The sequence below is a fragment of the Furipterus horrens genome, unplaced genomic scaffold, assembly GCF_987537825.1.
Source record: "Furipterus horrens unplaced genomic scaffold, mFurHor1.1.pri manual_scaffold_1, whole genome shotgun sequence".
NCBI lineage: Eukaryota > Metazoa > Chordata > Mammalia > Chiroptera > Furipteridae > Furipterus > Furipterus horrens.
This window is the reverse complement of record NW_028327171.1, coordinates 10516214-10541602: the sequence shown is the minus strand read 5'-3', so window position 1 is coordinate 10541602 and position 25389 is coordinate 10516214. Positions and strand designations below refer to the sequence as shown.

Here is a 25389-nt window from a genome sequence, read left to right as displayed (position 1 = left end):
TGCTCTCCTTACTCACACACTTGGTCACGGAGGGTTTGCTGGGGGCTTCTGTGTGCTAGAGTGGGAGGGGGTCTCTGGGAGACACACTCAGCTGGGGAAGCAGATCACCCAGCTAGCCAGGTACAGCTGGAGACCCCTGGGCCTTCTGTGGAAAACAGGGCCTGTTCCCACATCCTAGCTAGATGACCTTTCCTCTCCATCCTACTCAATTAATTTGCAAATCTACCAGTTCCCAGTAGGGGGCGGAGGAAACACATGTAAAGGCACAGGTCTTGTTAAAGGCAATCAAGGCCGCAGGAAAATACCAAGAAAAAAGAATGAATCCTGCCCCAGAAAACAAAACAAAAGACAGCCATACCCTCTAAATTCTCAAAATATAGGACTGTTTTTGTCTGTCTGTATTTGAGCTAGTCCAATTTGAAAAGGCTTAGAGTTCTGTTTTCAGTTTCACTGGTTTCTGTTATTATTTCTCCCCTCCGCTTTTTTCTTTTAGTTGCTTATGGTGGAAGCTTAGATTGTTTGGAGACCTCTTCTAGTGTTAGTACTTCATACTATAAATTTCACTAGAGGCACTGATTTACTTGTATCTTACAAATTTACGTATATGAGTTCAAACATTTATTAATTTTTTTGATACTTCCTCTTTGACCGGCACATTATTTAGAGATGTGTGTTTTAATTTTCAAGAATTTGGAAAATTTCTAGTTATCTCTGGTTATTGATTTCTAGTTTAATTCCACACTGGAGAGAAAGTATACTTTTATTATTTCAATCATTTAAAATTCTTTAGGCTTTTATTCTTTTGCACAGAATACGTCCTACCTTGGCAAATATCCTGTGTGCACATGAAGGCCATGTTGTGCCCTTCTCTTGTTGGTGGGCGACCTGTAAGATCTAGCTGGTGGGCTGTGCTGTTCAGAACTTCTTTATCTGGATTCTCCGTCTTCTTGGTCCGTCAGCTACCGAGAGAGCAGAGTTGAAATCTCCAACTATAACTGTGAATTTGTCCTTTTCTTCTTTCCATTCTACCAGTTTTTGTTTCATGTATTTTGAAGCTCTGTTATTTGATATATATGTACATTTTGGACTGGTATGTCCTCTTGGGGAACTGATTGTTTTCTACTGATGCAATGTCCTTCCTTATCCCTGGGCATTTTTCCTGTCCTGAAACCTACTTTCTACCATTCATGTAGCCACTCCAGCTTTCTTTTGCCTAGTGTTCATTTTTCTGTCCTTTAACTTTTAACCTGCCGATAGCATTGTATTTCGCATTGGAGAATGATCTTGCTTTGTTTACCCACTCTGATACTCTCACTTTTAAAAAAATTAATTATTTAGTTTTAAATTTTTCCATTACCATTTATTCTCCCTTAATTTCTCACTTTTAATTGGTCTACTTACACAATTTATTTTATATTTGAAGATTTAATAAGTATCAACTCTAAGGTATGTATACATAAGTGTGTGCACAGCTTTGAAATACTTTTAGCTCCATGAGTAGTTGCAGAAATCATACAGTTTCTGTGTACCCTCACCAGCTTTCACTTAACATAACTGCAGGACTATATCGAAACCAGTGCCACACATGCGCAAGACCCCATTAATAAACTGCCCCAGTTTTTATATACCCCTGTGTTTGTCATGTATGGGTCTGTAAAACTGCATCACATGTATAGATTTGTCCAATCACCTGCACAAGCAGGACCACCAGGGACAGACTCTTGAATACTATCCCTTTATAAGTCACTCATTCCCCTGAACCCAAACTCCAGGCAACCACTGATCCGTTCTGCTTCACTATACTTTTGTCATTTCTAGAACATCACATAACATGAATCAAACAAATGTAATTACTTCAAAGTGGCCTTTTTTCACTCTACATAATAATGCTCTCTAGAGCTGCCAAGTGGTGGGACATAACAGAGCATTCCATTGTATGGTTGCACTGCGTGTTGTATGTCCAGCTACCAGGAAGGACACCTGGGTCAATTCCAGTTTATATCCATTACAAACGAAGCAGCAAGGACAATGGTGTGCACAGTTTTATATAAATATGTTTTCATTTTTCTGTGATAAATACCCAGGACTGTGATCACTGAATTGCATGTTAATTGTAGGCTTAACTTTATAGAAAACTGCCAAACTGTGTGCCTGAGCAGCCGCAGGATTTTCCATTCCCACCACCACAGACAGTCCTGGGAGCTCGCACCTGTGCCAGCACTTGCAACTGTCAGTATTCTTACTGCAACCATATCAACAGGTGGCAGTCAGATCTGGCAGTGGTTTAGTTTGCTTTCCCCTAAGAGCAAAGAATGTGAACACCTATTCATGGCTATTTCCCACCCACTTGTCCTGTTTGGAGAAGTGTCTGTCCCAGACTTTTGTCCATTTTCTAACTGAATTGTCTGTTTTCTTACTGTGGAGTTCTCTACATATCGGGGGTACAGACCTTGCTGGAGTTTGACTTATCTTTTCAGATCTTAACAGGGTGTTTCACTGACCAAATAGTTTTGTGACCAAGTGCAACTTCTCAATTTTATACTTTATGGCTTTTGTTTAAAACTCTAATCTTTTATAGGTGTGCCTAACCCTTTCTCCTAGTTTTCTACTGAATAGTTTATTGTTTTACACTTTACATTTAGATATTTGACCCATTTTGAGTTAATTTTTATACAAGCTATGATGTTTAAATCAAGAGGTCTTGAGGGGATTGTTTTATTTTTTGTATATATAATAGATATCCAACTATTTCAACATCATTTCTTAAAAAGACTGTCCTTTCTGTATTAAATTGCTTTATTAACTCTGTCAAAAAATCAGTGGTCCATACTTACATGGGTAAATCCTCTATTTCATCTGCGTATGTGCTTGTCTGTGCACCAAGAGACAATGTCTCTGATATTGTGGAGTCATAGTGCCTTCAGATTATTCCAACTTTATTCTTTTCAAAATTCTCTTGGATTACCTAGCTCCTAAATGTTTTCATGGAAATTTTAAAGTCACTTTGTTTATATCTACAATCACTCTTGCTGGAATTTTGATAGCAATTGCATTAAACATATAAATCTATTTGGGCCCAATCTATGCACGCAGGATGTCTCTTACTTAAGTCTTCTTGGATTTCTGTCATTAGTGTTTTATAGTTTTCAGCATATAAATTCTGTGCATATTTTTTAGACACATAGCAAGTATATAACTTTTGGAAGTCCTGTAAATTGTGTTGTGTTTTGAATTCTGGTTTCTGACTATTCATTGATAGCATATAGAATATTACTGACCTTTGTATATTGGCCTCTCCTTCTTAAACAAGTGAACTCACTTATAGTTCTAGGAGGTTTTTGTAGCCTTAGTGGAATTTCAACGTAGGTAGTCATGTCATTTGCAAACACAGACAGGCTTATTTCCTCCCTCCAAATCTGTATACCTTTTATTTCCTTTTCTTGTAATATTGAACTCATTAGAACTTATAGCATGCTGTTCAATAAGAGTAGTGAAAGCGGACACCCTTGTCTTGTTAATGATTTTAGGAATAAAGTATTAGTCTTTCGCCATTAACTATGATATTAGTTTATAGGTGTAGCTTACTCCATTTTGACCAGACCAAAATCACATTGATCTTTTATAATGATTAAAATGGCAAAATCTGCTTTAACCAATACTAAGTGAAATTCTAATAAAATAAATTTTCTAACCATTCTTTTTAAAAAAAAATTCAAATCAACAGAATTCTAGTAAAATAAATAGTCATAATAAGATGTATAACTGTAATAGTAGCAGGAGCAATGAATGGTGCACGTGTCCCAGGTGCTGCTACACAGGCAAACCCCTTTGTCCTAAGGCAGGAGGGCCAGGGCCATCTCTGTTTACACATGAGAAAAAGAGGGGCTGTGAACTGAGTAATGACCGGCTGGTTCCAGAGTTCATGCTCCTGACCACCAGACAGTAAACTCTGTGTAATTTCATACTAGTCAAATATAAAAACCAGTGATGATATTTGTTTCAGACTTGAAGGAAAGAGTCTCATGGCTGAAAGTGGCATGTAACTTCCACATTTTAAGGCTTTTTCTGGGGGTGGGAGCAGTGAATAGATTTTGATATTAAAATAGAAGTAGTTTACAGCTGTCTGGGATTTATAGCAGCATCATACTCACAGCAAATGCACTAGCTAGCTCATCCTCTCCAACATGAGATCTCTTGCCCAGAGAAGGGAGCAAAAGTCCTGCCAGCAAACCGCCACCCAAGGCCTTCATGGCTTCAGTGCGTGCCAGTCAGGGCTCCCATTAGCTGTGCTGTGTCCAAGGCTATATCTGGGCCTCAGCTGTCGGGGGAGGTGGGTATAATCAGAACCTCAGGGGATGAGCACAGACTTGATTTATTGTGTTTAACAGCTCAGTGCCCCATCAGGCTGCAGAAGCCAGTACAGCAGAAACCGACAGAGCTTATTAGCTGCTTTTTGCTCCTTGAGAGACTCACAATGCAGACTGTGTCCTTGGGGCTATGGAGGGGAGGGGAGTTCTGTCCTGTAATGCTCTTGCCAGTCATGGTTAGCATTGAAAAGATAGTCAGGGTTTACACAACCTGACTTCAACGAACATTCTGCACAGCCTGCTGGCTTGTCACTTGTGTGCACACAGACAAATGTGATAGGGCCACGGAGCTAGTGGCCTGCCCCCTTTCCCTCCCTGTTCAAAGGCTCTAGCATGCTGGCCTTGTGTCAGTAGTGGTGTGGAGCTTTTCCCTTTCTGGCAAGGTGTGGGCTTTCCCCAGTCCTAGCTCTGAGAAAGTGCCCGGGGTCTAGGGTGTGACACGCCTCAGAGTGTCTCTAACAGATGTTTCAGATATAGCGTCCATGTGTTCAAGGTGAATAACAGCTCTGCTGTGGTGACAGGACAGGCCTCCCTGAGACCTGGGTCTGATCCTGGCTCGGCCAATCCCCTACCGCCCTTGTGGTGATACGCTCATGTGCCCAGCACCGGCACACAGCATGTGCTCAGTCTGTCTGCACACACTCTATCTTCCCACGGACCTTCTGGCCACAGTGGGAGGCCAGCCACGGTAGGGACATTTGACTAAGACACTCAGTTATTACCAGAAGCCTGGCACCAAGCACAGGACAAAGGAGCACGGCCATCACCCTCAAGTGGCTCTCAGTTCGGTGGAAAAATCGGACTGCAGGCTGGGACAGCTGGCAATTCCGAAGGTGGAAAACCCACCATCCATACTTCAGCCCTCAAATATGTGTTCCAGATAGGTCAGGGATCCAAAAGTCCCTCTTCTGGAAGGAAGGAAAGGAGAGCTGCTCATGGTATCAGGGTCAATGAGACACTGAGCGGGAAAAGCTGGGGAATGGTCCCTATGCTTCCTCCGCACTGGGAAGCACTGCCTACCCCGCCCTCCTGTCCTCACCCTGGACTGAAGACATTGCCCAGCCCATTGCTGGCAGACATCTGAGACCACAGGGAGAAAAGAAACTAGGCGTGGGCGGGTGGCAGCAGAAGAGTCAGAGATGGCAGATGTGTGGAGCCCGCCTGACCTGGCGCTCTGCAGGCCCCAGTCAATGAGCAACCTGAGCTTTCTGAGGTCCTGTGACTGCGTCAGTACAGCTCGATGGACACCAGTGGTGAGAGCAACAGAAGGAACAGAACTGTGCTGACGGAGCCCATGGCAGTACAAGGCCGGGACCTGACCTGATGACAACGGTGTCTGTCTGGTTATCCACCCAGCTGTCACAGGGGGCCAGGCATGCAGCACAACATGGAAGGGGGCCGCCCACGGACAGATGTCCCAAACCCTGCTGTAACCTCTTGTGTGGGGACATACATAGTCTGTTGTGGGTCTGTGCTTCCTAAATTTCAGGGCCTTGGAGGGCCCTTGCCAGGTCAGTGCCCCCATGATACAGAGACAGCCCAGCAAGACAGGTACAGATGAGAAGACTCAGCACATAAGATTCAGAAAAATCTACAATTAATTATAAGAAGGGAAGGGTTTAACAGGATGACTAGAATGATACATCTCTACAAAAGTAAAGCTAGAAAAAAATATATATTTAAATTTCAATTCATTGAGAATCGAAATAAAAAAAAAAACAGAGTTGGGATAACTCTAAGACAGGGTATGTAAAACCTCTCTGTAGAAACCTATAAAACACCAGTAGGGGAAATTAAAGAAGGACTGAGAATTAGAGAAATGCATCACATTCATGGATTTGAACATTCAATAGTTTAAAATGCTAACACTCCCTAAACTGATATGAAGATTCACTCCAACAGCCAAGCTGATTTTAAAATATACCCTGGCTGGTGTGGCTCAGTGGATTGAGTGCTGGCCTGCAAACCAAAGGGTTGCCGGTTCGATTCCCAGTCAGGGCACATGCCTTGGTTACAGGCCAGGTCCCCAGTTGGGGATGCTCAAGACGCAACCATACATTGATGTTTCTCTCCCTCTCTTTCTCCTTCCCTTCCTCTCTCTCTAAAAATAAATAAATAAATAAAAGCATGAGAAAAATTCATCAGGCCAAGTGTAGGCAAGATATTTCTAAGAGAAAGAACTAAGTGAGAAGACCTATTTACCAGAAAGTGAGGGCAGCTCAGTCTGTGTGACAGGGGCACAGGAACAGACGACTGTCCGATGGACCACAACATAAAGTCAGAGACAGGCACACACAGTGTGAGGAAGCAGAAGAGAGTCTTTCCAATCAGTGGCACTGGTCAGCAGGGTCAGCAGGTACAGAATGAAAACCTGCACTACTGATGCCATCCCCAGATAAATTCTAGGTAGACTGTGGCTCAACATGAGGACAAGAACAGATCGCTTAGCTATGACAGCTCAGTGGTTCCAAAAACAGTGACACAATGGACCGCGTTTCCAATTAAGGTCTGTTTGTCAACAGACACCATTAGAAGAGAGAAAAGGAGCCCACAGAGTGGGCAAAGATATTTGCACTTCACTTAATCACTCAGGGCTCCTATTCAGAACATATTTATAGATTGTCCATAGAGAAGTGGGCAAAGCCTTGAGCAGCCACATCCCAAATGGCTGATGACTATGTCAGACAGCAAATCTCATCAGTGATGAAGGAAATGGAGGTTAAAGTCATAGGCTAGACACCAGGATGGCTGACACTCAACACAACACAACACAGACCCCCATGCAAAGCCCTGGGGTGCACGGCCTGTGCTGGAAGGCTCAGCGGCTGCTCACACACTCACTCTCACACGGGCCCCACCCCGAGTCAGCCACAGGCCCGTAATGTGACCCAGCACATCCAGCTTCTGAGCAGCAGAAATTCTAACTAATATTCCGATCAAACACTAACAGAATCGGCAAGTATAAAGAGTGATAATAACACAATAGCGAAAGGAGTTTCATTCTTGGAACGCATGGGTGATTAATATCAGGAATTCTGTCCATGTCATTAGTATATTAAAGGGGAAACTCAATAACTGTACAAATAACAGTGAACAACACCTAATGCTGACATCATATTTCCTGTGTACCAGGTACACTCCTCGCTGCAGCCCTGCAAGGAAGGTGCGTCCCTACTTCACCCCCAACATAAGGCTGGGGTCACAGCTGGGAAGTGGGAGATTGGGCTCAGTCCAGAGGCAGTCTCTAGATCCCCACTGAACACACATGTTCTGCTTCTCAACAGCAGCTGGAAAGGCGTTTAATAAAACCTCACAGCCACCAATGATAAAATAAGATAAAATAGGGAAAGGAGAAATGTCTTAAATAAGGTAAAGATCGTTTACCACCCCCACAAAAGACAAAACATTGATTCTGAGTCTGTGTCCTTTTGACTGTTTTTCACTGGGGAGAGGGTTGGGCATAGAGCTTTTATTACAACAAAGGGACACAGATGGTAATTTATACCAAGAGAAATGTGACAATCAGGAAGAATTTTAGGTAAATATAACAAAAGAAAGGGGGCCGCGCTATAGCACAAAAAGCGAAGAGGCTAAGATTAGTTGAGTACATGAGACTTTTAAGGAAAAAGAAAGCCCAGCCAGTTATGAAGGAAATGCTGGGGCAGGGCTGCTCTGGTCAACATGGACCCTGTACAGAGACCAACCTCACCCGAGTCTACTCCCCACAACCATGTAGGATCCGAGCATGGCTTCCTGTTAGGAACATGTCACCAGGTGTTTAAACCATCGTGCTCCCATAGGAGCAAAGCTCTTCATTATCTTCTGTCACTGATTTGTACACTGATTAATGTGGCACCCTGAATAGACATCTCAATCCCTCCTCCTGGGGCACCCTGAGCCAGCCCTATGTACAGTGCTGCTGAGGTCATAGCTCCTCCACTCCCTTGGCAGGAGACACAGAGCAGCAGTTGCCCAGAACTGTCCTTCCTCTACCAGACGCAGGGCTCTGAGCAGTGGAGTGAGCCCAGAGTTCACACACAAGAAGCAACCACAAGGAGGCCAGTTACTGTCTGGGCCCGTGGGGTTGGTCAGGGCAGCAGTGCCCCATCCTTATTGACTAGTCAGGGTCAGGGACCCCAGGCACATCCTCAGCACTGCACCAGAGGGTAGGGGTGAGGCAGGCTCATGGACTGGGTCTCTCACCTGAGGAGACTCTGACTGCAGGAGGCAGGGGCCTGGCCCGGTCACGGGCTCCCGCCCTCCCAGGAGTTAGCCAGTACTGTGCAGCCATCTCGGGACCCTGTCCTTGGTTGGTGTCTTCATGGGATGTGCCCAAGTCAGGGCAGCTCAGGGGCCACAGGGGTTCTCCTTATAGAGAGGGCTCACTTCCCTTTCCTAAAAGGGTCATCTCCGCCTCCAGAATAAGAGCAGTACCATGGGCACAGAGATGTGGAAACACTACTAAAAGAACAGTCAACTGCATGGTATGCAGACTAGACATGGGGGCTAGAGGCAGTAAGTGGCTTGCCCACGGTCACTGGGAGGATGGGCTGTTGGCAGGCAGTGAGCTGCGGGATGGGGACATACAAGCAGCCCTAGGCAGCCTGGTTCAGGCCCCAGGCTCACCTCCCACCCTGCCATGTGCGGCAGAAGGGCCTGGGACCTAGCGGTCCAGCCTGTGACCACAGGGGCCGGGAGCTTCCAGCCAGACCACACTGCTCCCAGGCCTGTCCTTGTGCAACTGTCCAAGGCAGAGGCATTGAATCTGTAGGTCACTTATGTTTGTGTGCAGCCCCAGTGGGGCAGGAGGGGACCATATCATTTGCTCCATTTCACTAGCCCAGACCCCTGGCTGCCTGCTGTTAAGTCTCCTGGATGCATGGGCGCCTGTTCTTACAAGATTCATGCAGCATCACAGACAAAATCACAAATACTCTCAGCAATGCCAGAGAAATAAGCTGACATGAGTTTCTTTCAGTGTTGTAATATTATAATAATAATATCATTACAACACTGACAAATGGCATCTGCTAAAAATAAATATTTTTTTAAAAAAGGTATGCGCTAAAGCAACTAAAACCATTAAGAATCTTCCCAAATGAAGGAAGAGAAAATTGAGGGGGGAAGGAAAGAGAAATAAAGACAACAAATGTGAGGAAAACTCTAAGGGGATTAAAAACAAGAACAATATAAGAAAAGTAAGTGATTCAACTACTTAAAAATAGGCAAGATTTATAAAGGTTAAGAAGGTAGAGACAATACCAGAGCGGTAAAAATTAAAAATAATCTCAGGGGGAAAAATAAAACCAAGACAACTTAGTTAAGAAACTATAAAAAAAAAAAAAATCAAGTTTAAAATACAGCTAATGGCTACAAAAAATCAGATTAAAAAACTAAGAATACCATGAATTGGAAATTGAGCCTGGCCCCCGATTTGAAAGTGACCTGGATAAATGGAGGTGAGAGCGCCAGTACTAGGCCCTGCCTGAGGATGGTGTTGGGCCACAAAGATCCACAAAGATCCAGTGAGCAGACGCAGGAGGTGGTGACCTAGGGACAGGTTCCAGAAATGCACACACATGCTCAAACATGGGATCTGGCTGGGAAAAGTCCCTCCCCTGTGTTCCCTGCTGGGAGTGGACTGCCCGGCCCACTGAGGATGGGGTACTGACACTGTCCTGAGCGGGAAGCTGAGAGCAGGAGGGGGGCTGGCCAGAGGACCTGGAGGAGGCAGTGGTGGACCTAGCCCCATGTGCCCTGTACTGTGCTAAGGGGTTTGAACTCGTAGTCAGGTCGGACCCTTCAGGAAGCCCACCCTCCTGTGGGGAGCCAATTGAGGATCTCATAGGAGGGAGCCCTAAGCACATCCTGAGACCCCTGGCTGTCCCCTCCCTCTCTCTGACAGACTCACTTTGGGGGAGGGAGGGGAGAGCTGAAGATGACCCCTGAGTACCTGGGGGACCCTGGCAGCTTCCAGGGGTAGGGGCAGCCTCAGCATAGGAGACTGGCGGGGGTGGACAGCAGAGCCACTACCTTCCCACAGCAGTGACTGCACTGACCATGGGCTACTGGGGAGTAGGCCGGTGGGGGGCAGGGGCATGTCTGGTGCTCCTGACAAGATTTAATCCCCTGACTTCAATCTGTTGATAGCCCCTTAATCCAAAGACTGTGTAGCAGCCAACGCATTTAATTTACTTGTAATGGCTTTGGTTGTTTTTATCTGTATGTGTGTTGGGGGAAGATACAGACAGTGTGGGGATGGCCGAGCTCAGTATTGCCACTGGACAAGACACAAAGGCAGAGATGCTGCACCGGCGAAGCCAACAGGACAATGAGACAAGGGTCCACATTTTCGGATCCGGTCCTCCTACAAACAAGGGTTCTGCTTCAGCAGGACTGAAATTTATCAGAAGACAGGTTTCCACTGACCTGCCCACAGCCAACCCCAGCACTCCACCAGCAGGGCAGGCAGCGAGCAGTCCAGGCCCGTGATGACACACCGCCCTGGGCTTCCTCGTCAGCCAGTCACCGTGTCCCGGCATGCCTCCCTGGTTCCTCAGCACCACAGGCCAGGGGCTCCGCTGACTGCAGCTGTAAATGGGGGACGAGGATGGGGATAGTGGTGACGCTCAGGAAAGCCCAGCCAGGTGGTGGGCTCTCTGTGCTTCCGGAAGTCCGGCCAGGCAGCTGTACTGGAGGCAGGCACTGTATACACAGCCAGGGGGCAGGCCCGTGTTCCTGTCGTGCTTCCTCCTCGTGCGCCCCAGCCCAACCTGAGGTAGGGAGCTCTGGAACCCAGGGTGTCGCCTACCGACACCAGCTATTCCCAGACACTACTCTTGAGGTTCTTTGGCAATTTCAAGCTGAGATCGTAAAAATGTTCATTTCCCAGTCACCTAGACCAGTGGCTTTTAAAAGATTTGATTGTAACAGCAGCAGAATCCTTTTTAAAACCAGTAAAAAGCACAAAATAAAAAGGCCAAACAAATGCGGGCAGAATTGCTCTGGCTAGGTGGGTGAGCAGCCCCCTCGTAACTGGGAAGACAGGACCCCAAAGGCTCTGAAAAGCATGCAGATGGAGGGATAGACACCATGAATTTTCCTCTACTCCTCCCAGGGCAGGAATCACTGGCACTGGAAACTTTTCTCCAAATAAACCACACACTAACTTCTTGTTTTGCATAGATATCACAGTATATATGTTCTGTGACTAAATTTTAAAACTCAGGTCTAATTTACAGGCAGAAAAATGCACAAATTGTAGGTGAGCAGGTTGATTTTCACACAGACACTTACCCATGTGATCAGCTCATGATGCAGAACATTCTACACCCAGAGAGAAGTGCTGCGGCCTGTCCTGCAGCCCGGCCAGCCCCTCACAGCACTGCTGGCTGCTGTCACACGGTTCCTTCAGCTGCTGATTGGTTTCGTGCAGTCTCCGCTTTCCAGCCTGGCTTTTTTCACCCAGAACAACATTCCTGAAATGCGCCTGTGCTGCATCGGCCTCTCTAGTACTACTGACTGCCCTGCTGCTTGGGGCTCCATGGTGGGAGCAGGGCTACAGGCGTGACCCTTGTCCTGTCAGTAAGCATCAGCTGAGGAGCAAAGTCTCTAAGACATGTACGTGTGTGTCGGCATGGGGACATGCCCTGCTGGGGCTGTGGGACCTGCCATCTTCACAAGTCTCCACACGGGACATTCCGCTCACTTCCAGGCCCACACAGAACCCACACATCCTATGGGGGGGCACAGGGGATCCCCTTTCTCCCTTATAAGCATCGTGGACACACATGTGCAGTGAGGCGGATTCCCAGGTTGTGCAGAAGGCTTGCGTAGACACTGTTCCATGTGGTCCCGTGCATACCTAGCTCCCCCGAGCGGGTTTCCTTCAGGCACTGCCATCTTGGAGGCTTAGTCTGCTCCCATTCAACATTTCTCAGAGCTGCAGGTTTAGGCCTATGGGCTGCGGCTCCCATTGTGCCCCACAGCACCCATGTCCCCATAGCACACACGGGTCTGCAGCACCGTGGGCTTGTACCCTGAGCCTCTGCTGCCTGGCTGCCAGGTCTCCTCACCCTAGGCCCAAACAGGGCCATCAAGAGCAGGAGTGTGAGTGCGGCATCGCAGGCTGCTGCCTGCAGGATGTGTGCTTAGCTAGGGGTGCCCCTTCCTGAAAAAGACTATTTAAAAAACTCGACACATGTTTCCTGTGAATCCTTGAGCTCATCACTTTGTCTCATATACCCTGGTGTTTGGTGGGAGGTAAGGCTCTAAATAGGTGTTTGTTTTTAATAGATACCTAACTGGCCCTACACCATTTACTTGAAGAGTCTATTTCTCCTGATTTAAATACACACCGAGTTTATGCAAAAGCAAAACAGAATAGAACAAAACCAGGACCATCTCCCTGCAGGTCCATTTCCCCACTCATCCAGGACTCCTGTTTGGTGGTTCCATCTCTCGCCCAGCAGCATGTTTTTACACAGGTTTTTGTTTTCTCTTTTAGATTCTGTTGAATTGTTTTTAATGACAGCACCCCCCCGACACACACACACACCTGAGTGTGGGGGTTGCACACTCAGGGGACAGAGCCCTGTCAGACCAGGATAAACCTATACACCAGGTCACATGCAATGGAAAACCCATGAGACCATACCACACACTCCCCCTGGCTCATATCTGACCCTAATGATCATTAGACGGCCACACTCAAGAGCACAGTAACTGGCCTAGGACTCTCTGTCTCGCCACAGCGATGGGTTACACGCCCGATACACCAGCAGTACCACGTGACCATAGTCTACACTTTCAGTCCTGTGGGGCTGAGCCACGGGCTCTCACACTTACATGGCCATCAGTACCACCTGGAAGGTTTGGTAAGTTGACTAGCCCCACCCCAGAGTTTCTGACCAGGCTGTCTGGGGCAGGGGGTAGCTGAAAACCTGCCTCACCAGAAAGTTCTCAGGTGATGGTGATTATTCAGGCCCCTCTGGAGAACCACTGCCCTGTACTATTCATAAAATAATGCAGCTGACACTCAGAAAAAAGGAAGCCCAGTGCTGTTCATGCAGGCACACTACACCAGCTCTGCCAAAGGACGGCCCCAGGTCACAGCACCAGCCTGCTGGTCCTCAGTCCCTGACCCCCGAGGTTTCCACCTAGGCCAGAATGAAGATGTGTCTTCAAGAGCTCTAGCTTTAGGTGCTCAGGAAACCTTCCTGAGGCTTCTTCATAGAGTGACAATCTGCTTTATCACAGGTGGTTTCTGCCTCTCATATAGAGCCTGGGGGTCTTACAGACATGGCACACACCACCAACATGTGAAGCATTCAAGGTCAGAGGGCATCTGCAGAAGGCTAGCAAGGTCCAACTCCATCACATGCCCTTTTCAGTTCCCAAAGGAGTCAAGGCCAAAAGCGATAAGCATGCTGTTGAGACACCAGCCCTGTGTCTTCCCTTCCCAGGTCGGTATGACAGGGAAGGACATGCACACTGGAGACAGGTGGGGACAGAGACAGCTGAGAGGGCCAGCGCGCGCACTCCTCCTGTTTTATGTTAGGATGGTCTTCTTCTGAGAAATGCAAAGGGGTCAGAGCCAGTTGCTCCTGCATTGTTGTATTTATGTTACTTCTGGGGAAAAAAAGTCTATTCTGCCGTAAGAAAAAAAAAAAAATCATCCTCTCATAACACTTGCCAGGGCACAGACAGCAGTTCTCACTTTCCCCCTGAAGGCAATAATCTGAGGGTATAACTTGGTAATTTTATTAACATAAACATACATGTTTGTCACACCAGAGTGTGTCAGTCCTGTTACCACATGAGATGATTAAGTGGTCACATTATCCTAGACAATGGGGACACACGTCAGGTGTGGCAGGAAAAGGAAACTATTAAAAACTGCATCAAAATATGTGGGGCCTTCACAGGCTTGAAAGAAATTTTATAATCATAAATATGAAAAACACCGAAATTTTCTGCCCTATCTTTATGAAAGACTAGAAAGATTTCCCTTTTTCAAGATTGGAAAATGGATAAGAAAGAGTCCTTTAGAAACATTCCGTGAAATTGCTTCAAAGGCTACAGCTGGAAGGAGCTAAGCATTACCCTAAATAAAGAGTATTTGCACAAGGCATTACTTTCAAAAAGAGAAAAGCTTCTTTGCTTACCAAGGGTGCAAACGCTCTTTTTTACATCTAAAATGTAGAAGAATTCATGATCTGAAGTGCTTACATTTACCTCTATGAACTTGGCCATAGAGCCGTATTTCCTGGAAAGTTAGTTAAAATACAAATAAAATATTAAATATTTTATCTATGAAAGGCAAAAAAATTTTTTCCATTAAAATATAAATCAAATATCATTATGACTTTGGTTCTGACCAAACATTTTTTCCCAGCAAATACAAACAGGAGATATAATTTGTCTCGGTACGGCACCAACGATCAGCCCACTATATACATCTTGTAGATATTTTATTCTATTCATTATTTGCCAAGATATGTTCATCAGCAGGATCCTGAACTAATGGAATACCGTAGTTCATTTATAGGAAAGGCAAAAAACCAAAATTTTGTTATTTATAAGCTATAAAGTTCAGGTTAGTTTTACAAACACTTTCAAACTATTAGACATAAATTCTATATCCACTTATCACAAAAGAATCATGTTCGCTGGCCTTCCCAAAGATAAAAGAATTATGTTATTTCTCAAGATAAGTATTGAATTCCAAAACTGCGTGCTCACCATCCAGTAATAATATACAAATATTAACCTTATTCACTCTGCATTCATACTAATGGAAGCCAACAGCTCACCTCTTTCTTTGAGAGGGTGACATTCCCAAACAAAGGCGCTTGCCACACTGAGAAAGCAGAGCCCCATTCCACAGGGATGGCCGATGTTTCTGAGCATAAGAATCATATTCCCACACCTACCCCAGTGTCACTGACAACAAACATCTGTAAAATTAGTGTTTACTTTTCTACATAACAACACTTGAAAATAATTAGACTAATAGTTGATCATGATCCTTAAAAAGGAACAAGATTATTGAAACAAAGGACCTGATATGAACACTTTCATCTGAATGTCTAGAACTCTCTATAAGTAAAACACCCTGTCCATTTTTCTGTCCCTGGGCAAAGCACCAGCTGCTGCAGCAGAACCTTCTGACACTTCCTGGAGACCTGCACCCACCCTGCTCTTTGCCCTAGTCTCCATGGGCTCTGTGTGGACTGAGTCTGTCCTCCCCACCAGGATGGCCTTGGCCAGACCCCAGCACCCCCTTACCTCTGAAGAGAGCGGCTATGAGGTCGGGCAGGGCTGGGTGGATGTGGCTATCAGACAGATGGTCACTCTCCCCGTTTAGAGGAGAAAATTAGAGTGGTGTTTTGTTCTAAACCAAAGGAGGCTACAAATCCCATTGGCCTCAGTTGGAAACCTCGTGACATGGGGCCAGGCACATGTGACCTACTTTTTGCCCAACTCCCCTCATTCTGTTGGAGGGGTGCGCCTGGCATGGATGTGCTGTCAGTTCAATGACTCCTTCCCCCAAACAGGGGCCACCGCACAAATGCCTGCAGGACATCCAGTGCAGCAGCTAAGCCCTTGGAAAGGAAGGCATGGGGGTGGGGGGGGCCTGTGGCCCAATATTAATCAAAACGCAGCTCTTAAGGCTTGAGCTGTCACTGCCACTGTCAGCTGTCTGCCATGGACGGGCCTCGCGTGAAGCCCGTCCTGCCGATGGACAGTGGGCTTGGCCCTAGGACTGCAGGGTGAGGCTCTTCTTCAGTAGGATGAGGGCCCTGAAATGGCACCAACTGCGAATTCTCACCTTCCCATTTTTTCTTCATTGTGATCTAGAGTTTCCAAGTCCAGCCCTAAAAGCAAGCCGCGCACAGAAGCTCAGTAATAGATGAGCCCTGTGCGTCCGTCAGAGCCACTCAGACGAGAAGGCTCTGACCTGGGCAGTGCAGGGTGGAAGGGTGAAGCAGGACACCGGGAGAGAACAGGGAGAAGGCACACTGGTCTACCCATCAGGACGGGCACTTCCACCACCAAGCAGGAGAAATCTGCCCTCTGGTTCCAACTTTTACTGAGTTATTACCTGTATTTCATCATCGCACACAAAATCAGGTACAGGTAAATGACAAAACACGCCTCGGCCCTGACCAGCATGGTTCAGTTGGTTGAGCATCGTCCCGCAAAGCACAAGGTTGTTGGTTCGATTCCGAATCGGAGCAAATGCCTGGATGGCGGGCTGGTCCCTGGCTGGGGTGTGTGTGAGAGGCAACTAATCAATGTTTCTCTCTCACATCGATGTTTCTCTCCCCCTCTTTCTTCCTCCCTTCCCCTCTCTTTAAAAAAATATAAATAAAATCTTTTTTAAAAATACACATATCAGATAGTGGTAAAAACATGGGTGCAGAATAGCTGTGAGGACGGGCATGCATTTGGCCAGGGGGCACAGAGCTGGCCACTGTGTGCACATACAATCTATGCCATGGCTTCCTAATACCAGCAAAGGTGCACAGAGAGAAAGGAGGGACATGCAGGTATCACTGACCAAGGTCAGCCTGATCATTCTTGCAGGATAAAAAATTTAAAATAATACAAGTACTCAATACAATGTCAGATGATATATTATAAAATTGTACCTCTGAAACATATATAATTTTATTAACCAATGTCACCACAACAAACTCAATAAAAATTTTTTAAAAAATAAAAAGCACAAGTACTGGATGGATGCTCATTACAGAAAAACAATAAAAAGTACATATATGCAAAAAATAACTTCTAATTATCCAGGAAGACCACCAGTGGTAGTGATATATTTTTGAAGTCTACCTATTTATACTTTTTTCTAGTAGGTGTGAAAAAATATTTTTTAACAAAAATAGGATCAAGCCACCCATGATTGTCCTGTTTTTCTCACTTACCACACTATATATAAAACATTTTTCTATATCAATACATCTAAATCTACATAACAATGATTAAATTCCCATGGCATTCTATTTTATGCTTAAGTTTTCATGTGTTTTTATTTATAAGAACATAACCAATCTGCTACGATTGTGTATCCAAGTTTTTGAATTACTGCATTAAACAATGTTTTAATCATAATCTTTGGGTATACCTCTTCATACCCCTCTCTTATTTCCTTGGAATACATATTTATAGATATAATTTCTCAGTCAAAGGATACACGTGCTTAAAGCTCTGACACACAGTAACAAACTGTCTTAGCCAGCTACACTCCGTGTGCACCCCACCTTCCTGCACCAGGGCAGGCCCTGTGATCGGTGCCCAACTTTGCAGAGTCCTGGGGACATCAGCATTCAGTGGCCAGGCAGAGGAGCAAAAGACTAACAGTGAGCATTAACACAGGCCTTGCTGTATGTCTGGCACTGCCAGCTAACTCACTCCTCCCAACAGCTCACCGTACAGAATCTGCCCTTAATCCTACACACACACCAGCACCGGCACTCATGGCTTGCTCACTGTCAAAATGCTCGGGCCATTGAGGGTCCACGCTCTTGCCCCCAGGGTGTCCAATAGCATCAAGTGTCACTGAGAGTATGTGGTGGAAGACTGGATACTGACCCTTGGGTCTGGCAGGGGCAGCTCTGTGGACCTTGACAAGGCAGGTCTGGTGTAAGGTGAACAAGTGGTGACAGCAAGGCCGGTTGTCAAAGGGACAGAGATGGGTGGTTACTGCAACTGGACGTGCCACCAAAGGGCATGCCCGCCTGTTCACGTGCAGTGGCAGCGGGGATGGGCAGCAAGGCGGAGGCCGAGCCCTGGAGGAGACGAGAGGAAGGCAATGTATGCAGAAGGGACATGAAGGACCAGGGTCACCAGCTGAAGAGGAGGAGCTGAGGGTGCAGGGACCACAAAGGTGAAGAGGTGGTGGCATGGCCCAGAGGTTGAGGAAAAATGGGGGGGGGGTGGCATCCAGGGCCACCAGGGGCAGAGAAGCTACCACTGAGAGGAGAACTGAGGATGTGAGTGCACGCAGTTCCAAGGGTAGAGGGCATATCGCCAGTGGACAGGGGAGGGGAGGAGCGGGAGGGGTAGGGTGAGGAAGTAGAGGAAGCACACTGCGAGGACTACACCGCTGGGGGGGTCAGCCAAATCTGGGTGCTCAGTGGCTTTGTGCTCATTGGAATGAGCTGGGCTAAGCAGTAGGTCACCTCCTCCATAGCTGTGGGTTTTCTGTCTTAGTGGATTCCACCCGTTACTTCTGTGGCCATGTTCTGTGCATACATGGGGTCATACGCTTACCAAGGAGCACACGGGTACCTGTCAAATGTGGCCAGGCTGAGAGAAAGCAACAAGCAATGCAGGTCTTATGGATGTGGGCAGGCTGGAAACGAAACATAGAGACCAGCAGGGACCCCCTCTGGCTCCTGGCTTCTGGCCTGGGGGTTCTCCCAGCCCATCTTCCATGTGTACCCGAAGAACTCTGGTCAGCGCCAGCTCAGATTTATATAACCAATCTCACTCTTGACCACCGCCTGGGACATGCCAGTCATGTGAAAGGAGCTATTTCCTTAGGCTCCTCTCCAAACCCAGAGCAGACTGGCTGTGACCAGTCACTGACGTGCAGCTGACACAGACACCTGGGGGCAGAAATGGTTTTAACCTTCCTCCATGGAAAGAACAAAGCAAAGATCAAAACAGCACAGGACACAGGCTTATGGAATTGGGTCAAGCACCATGGGATTAAAAATGCTGAACTGCAATTCAAAAAAACAGCAAAACCAGATAGAATGTAGGCAGGGTGGGTGAGGATCCTGGTGCTAAGAGGGACAATGAACCTTCAGAGAGTTGACAAGGGGGTCCTTATTAAGCCTTGTGACTTTTTAAGATGCTCATGCACCCGGGAGGTAAGTTAACCCAGAACCTATTGAATGTTTGTGTTGGGAATCTGTATTAACATACACATGAAACAGCTTGAAGCAGACTCTCGTGGCTGCTGTTGTGGCCGTAGGTAAATAAAACATCCTTGAGTGTATTCTTAAGGCTTTGGCAGTGCCTCTTAATATAAAACACATGGGGGAATAATCTAGAACTGGGTTGGAAAGGGCCAAGGCATGTAAACTGCAGAAGAAACCTCTGAAGCCTCGATTTACAGGTAGAAATAGGCCAGAGGAAGTCAGTCCTGCAGGCTCAGAACTTTGAGGATCGTCAGAAGAAATGTGGCCCTTGGGGTGGAGAGTAGAGTGACACACAGAACACACACTCCTGCATACATGCACACTGGCATAGAGGCACACACGATCCCGCACACATACTCCTCCCACACTCATGCACACACATTCCTATGCAAACGCTTCTACATGTGTTCCTGACACACTTTCGTAGACACTGGCATACATGCTCCTGCAGACATGATACTGCACACATGCTCACAAGCTTCTACACACATGCATACACACACACACACAATGCTCAGCACCTGCACACATGTACACATGTTCCTGCACACAGGCACATATATTCCTACACCCATGCATACACGTACATACTCTCCTGCACACATACTCCTGCACCCACACACAAACACACACACTCCTGCAGGACCGTTGACAGGACCAGGCCAGTGTGTAGCGCTTAGCACGGGACCATGCATGTGGCAGGTGCTCACTCACGGAGAACTGGTAAAGAAGCTGACAACAGACCCAGCTCTTCAGATTCCCCACCCAGCACTTTGTAAAATGGCAGGATGAAATGTCTATGGGGGTAAAACCAGGGAACACTTAGGGGAAAATAGTTCTAAGGGTTCCCGTGCTCCACAAAAATTCAAAGCAAAGAGCCACAGAGAAACATTTCTGCGTCAGCATTGACCTGCTCCTGTAAACGCAGACCAGCTTCTTCCAAGGTCAACTCGGCACAGCATGACTTCTCAAGAGCCAACAAGGCAAGAGGTCCCCACATTATCACATTACTGTATCAACTGCCTTTCTTTGTCTAACGGTCCTTTCCATGGTCTGTCCCTCTCCCAGGCACTGCTCCCCAGCTGACACCCTGTCATGGACTCAAAAAGAGTGAAATGTAGGTTGGACCACACGGAACATACTTCCCTTTCAAAGGCGAGTCTGACTTTGTTACACGCATTCTTGGTGAACAGATAAATGGGCAAACAGAAGATACTTTATAGCGACTCACCTTCCCCCATAAGCGGCTCTAAGAGTCAGAGCAGGTCCATAGACACAAACATTCAGCCTTGTCGTACCTTAGAGCATCATACCCGGAACTGGTGATTTACGGAAGGCCTGACTTTGCCGTGAAGCCCGCCCACCTAAAACACAAAAACACAGGGCACGTGAGCTTACAAATTCATGACCCTGTCCACTAGGGTCAAGGGTGGCTTTCTTGCATTCAACAGAGCAGCAAACGTGTCTTAAGCACTCAGGCACAAGGCAGGCACAGGGTGTGGAAATGCAGTGCCAGTGAAGACCTGCCCTGGAACACTGCCCTGTTATATCCCAAAGGGGCAGCGCAAAGCGTGAGGAGACTTCCAGCTTATAAATGAGAAGTCCAAAAGAAGTTTTCTTTGGTAAAACTGTGTAAACTTGTGAGAATGTAAATAAAATTTAACTTTGTACTTATAATATTTAGTATACGTATATGTATTCATACTGATTTAAAAATAACATTTCTGAAATTATATATTAATTTAAACACATAGCTGGTTTCTACTTTCATGGCCAGTATAATAATTTAATTCAAACTCTTCCATTTCAGCATGCAATTTTGTCTAAATATAGCTGCCTTCTGTACCATCTCATATTTTTCTAGAGGGCATCATTTTTGCCTTGGTCTATTTAAGCTTTTTGACATTCTACATTTTTAATTCATGTTTATAGCTCAAACTGGAAATTTAATCCTCAGTCATAAGTAGCCATTTTTATAAAATTATCCTATTTGCTGTGTTTTCCAATCTTTTCCATAGGTGTATATTTATGACCTTTATAAATATTGTTACAGACGTCTTAAAAGGCTTATTTACAACAGTGTTCCAACATTTGGAATTGTGAGGTCATAGCACCAAAAATAATTAGAAACCTATGTTAAACGTCTTTGCCTTTCTCTGAGTCGATCCGGTAACCACTTTAGGGAATAAACAGCAGCAATGACTGAATTTGTCTCTAACTAAAGTGTCTCATCCATATAATATGTTGAGGTTCAAAATGGAATGTGAGAAAATACCGCATGTAAGGAAATTCCATGTAAGATAGCGTTGAGTAAAACCTCCCTTTCATGTGGGCACATAACATCTCACTTGGGAGGACAGTCACACACAAGTGCCGTCAAAGGTTTAACATGTTACTGCTCAGAGGATCAGAGAGGCCTCTATTGTTGAGTTAGGCTTAAAGTCAATGCCTCACTCCTTACAACATCACCAACATGTGCCAAGGAGTCAGGGCCACCCAGCACCCTGTGCACCTAGATATGAATAATGACGAAATCTCAGAAAGGAAAGGCTCTGCTGCTTGACTTTCAGAACACACTTGGTATTAGGAAGGGAGACAAACTGAATGAGGGACGTGACCCCTTTCCTCACCTCTATGGGCTTCCTTCACTAGATGACCCACTTAGAAACAGCAGAAGCCACAGTTTTTAACGTCTTGCTAAACTGGCTGCCAAAACAAATCAGCTTCAAAGGACTACTCCCCTGGTCTTCCCCTATGCCCTTGTCTCACCAGGAGAGGGTGTGTGAGGGGAGGACAGCTAAGGATGGTGTGGAGATAAGAGCGGGGCCAGGTTGGGTGGGATGTGTCAGGCCATTTTATGAATGGGAGCAGGTAGAATCTATAGAAAACTTGATTCCGAGAAGGTTTTGAGAAAGAAAAAAAAAAGATATGATAAATCATGATATTTTAACACAAGCAACCGGGTTGCTGGTGTGGAAAACAGGCTGAAGGTGAAGAGGGGCAGGGGAAGTAGCCAGGAGAGAATTTAGGAAATTAATCAGTAATCCAGTCAAGAGAAGATATCACCCACTGTATTTGCAATGAGGACATATGCAGTGGCAGGGAATTCAGTCTGGTGAGCAGCACCCAAGCCAAACCAGCAAATGGCCGGCCCATCCAGCAGAAGATGCCAATATGCCATTATTCTGTTACAGTTCACACAGTCTATTGACAATGTAATGAAGAAGCAGAATATCCGAAAACACACAAACATGACAGTGTGTGTGCATAAAATGCAGCACCTGCTGCTTAGGGGTTACTCCTCCTCCAGCTCTCAGAGAACAACAACACACAGGTCATGTTCTGACTCACTGTCCAAGTTTCAACAAACGCTGGAAGACAGGTAATCAACAGACAAGGTTTTCCACCCATTAGGCAATTAAATTAGAAATCGTTAGCAAAAGATAACTTTATAATCCCCCTAGACAGAACATCTTTTTCCATGCTTCTCAATAAGAAATGAACAACACAACATAATAATGAAATTAGAAAATAATTAGACCGCAACAATAAAATTACTGCATGTCCGAATCTGAGGCAAGCAGCTAAGAGAAAACTCACAGGAAAAGTTACAGCTTTAAAGCATGTATTATAAATAAATAAAGGCAAAAATTGGTGAGTAAAAAAACCCGACTTAAGAAGTTAGAAAAATAACAGAAAGTAGAAGAAAGGTAATAATCAAGAATAGATCAGAAAAATAACAAGAGCCAAATGAGAAAAGGAACAAATATAAAATTTGTTTCTTCAAAAAAGGTCTAAAAATACTCAACCTGTTGATGACGTTGATCAGGAAAAATAATCCAGAAGGTACATATGACATTAGCAATTTTAAGGAAGACAAGGGCTTCTGTTTGTGGACAAGATGAAGGAGACACATTTCTCCTTTTTCTTCCTCCTGAGTCTACTAAAATTCCAAACATTAAATATGACAGAAACACGAAAGAGAAAAAAATCAATAAATGCTAAACACTGAGAGGACAGAGATGTTAGGATTCTCTGACAAGGATGGTAAAGCACCATCATAAAAAGGCTTCAAAGAGCATTTATGAACATGCTTACAGCAAACCTCTCTAAGGAACTTCCCAGAGAAAGGGAAAAAACAACTGACAAAGTACCAAAAGCCAATCAAAATGAAATAAACAACCTCCATATCCCTATAGTCATTATAGAAATTGCATTTGTAATAAAAAGATCCAGAAAAAGAAATCTCCAGGCCCAAGTGGTTTCACTGGAGAATTTTAACAAACATAACATTTACAGAAGAGTGAACACCAACCTTAGACAATCTTTCAGAGGACATAGAATACTTTCTAACTCATTTTGTGAGGCTCCTCGCACCCTGATACCAAAGCCAGAGATAAAGATAGTACAGAAAAAGAAAACTACAGACCAATCTCTCTCATAAACAAAGACACAAATAATGTTTTTAAAGTTTAAACTAGCAAAATGAACCCAGCAATGTGTAAGAGAACCATATGCCATGACCAAGTAGGATTTATCCAGGTATGCAAGACTGGCTCCATATCAAAAATCGTTCAATACAATCCACCATACCTACAAGCTAAGCTAACACTGCACCGAACAAAGGTCAGAGGTCTGTGGAACATTCAACAATGTTCTCGATTCCTCCTCTGGGTCAAAGTTCCCTAGTCCATGTGTCATGCTAGCCCACCATGCTGTGCATGGCCAAGCACTTGCTCTACCCAACTAAATGTGAGCACAGGCAGCATGGGTCACTTCACTGGCCTGGTGACAAGCATCCTGAAGATGTCCAACAGAACTTCAACTGACCCGAGACTGATGGCTGTGACATGTGCAAGCCACAGAGACCCAGGCCATGCTGACAGTATGGAAGCCACTGCGGGGATGGGGCCTCCATACAGTAGGCTGGGCAATGACATCAGAGACTGGGATGACAACAGTCACAACAGCAACAATTACTGCCTGCCAGAGCAGGAGCAAACAGTTTCCTGAAAGTTAGGAGGGTGCCTTCATTCCGAGGGGCCATACAGAAGAAGATGCATGAAGGAGAAGAACCCAAGAGAGAACAGGGTGCAGGCTGGTGGCAGCACAGAGAGAAGTAACAGGCAGGAGGACTGGAGGGCAGATGGTATAGCATCCCGACAGCCAGGAGGGCAGGCACCCTCAAAACTTTTGACCTCAAGACTCTTTTACTCTCTTAAAAATCACTGGGGACACCAAAGTGCTTTTGTTTGTGTGGGTTCTATCACTATTTACCTTATTAGAAATAAAAACTGAAGAATTTAAATATGGAACAATTTTTAAATAACAATAATAAACCCAATAAAAGTCAACAAAAGTAGTATTTTATGAGCAATATTTTCCAAAAATTCGTGAGGAAGTGTGGCATTGTCTTCTATTTTTGTAAATTTCCTAAAGTCTATCTTAATAGAAGACAGCAGGGTTCCCATATCTGCTTCTGCATTTAATCTGTTGTGATATGTGTGTTTGGGTTGACGTATGTGAAGACAATTGGCCTCAAATGGACATGCAGTTGAAAAAGGTAGAGAGACTTCCATGGTCTTTTCAGATAATTGGGGACATTCTTTGCCATAACACCAAAACTCAAGAGCAGTAATTTCTCAAAGGCTAGTTGCAAAGTGCACTATGAAACCACAGGAAAAACACATTAATGACCTTTCTAAACTATTACATTTTATTTTATTATTTTTTTTATTTTTGATTATGCTGTTACAGTTGTCCCAATTTCTTTCCCCCCTGCTCCCCCCTCCAGTTGTCCCCCCCTTAGTCCATGCCCATTGGTTGTGCATATAGTTCTTCTCAACATCTTCCTGTCTACTCTACTCCCTCCACCTATGCTTCTTAATTCCTGCATCCTCTCCCTCCCTTTTCCCCCTTCCCCTTCCCCACTGACCTCCCCTGAGTATGTTCCCCATACCTATAATTCTTTTTCCCCTCTCATTTCCTACTTATTTTGCCTTTGTTTCGATTCCCTAGCTTCTGCTGTTGGTTGTTGTGATACAGTTTTCATTTTAATGTTCATAGTTTTGATCCTC

At 45.4% G+C, this 25389-nt stretch overlaps 1 protein-coding gene across 21 annotated transcripts in view; it reads right to left on the bottom strand.

The window, feature by feature from the left end:
• The window catches only part of PCBP3 (poly(rC) binding protein 3), a 203939-nt gene that overhangs the window by 43554 nt on the left and 134996 nt on the right, over window positions 1-25389 (bottom strand). For 14 of the 21 annotated variants that reach the window (XM_090272226.1, XM_090272236.1, XM_090272217.1 and 11 more), the window contains 2 exons: window positions 20544-20676; window positions 823-959 (listed from right to left, as the gene is read on the bottom strand). The exons of 4 other annotated variants lie outside the window; for them this stretch is intronic. In XM_090272226.1, coding sequence (XP_090128352.1) covers window positions 823-856 — 34 coding nt within the window. In that variant the 5' untranslated portion in view covers window positions 857-959; window positions 20544-20676. The remainder of the gene's footprint in view (window positions 1-822; window positions 960-20543; window positions 20677-25389) is intronic. 3 more of the 21 variants (XM_090272302.1, XM_090272370.1, XM_090272253.1) reach the window with 3 other exon arrangements.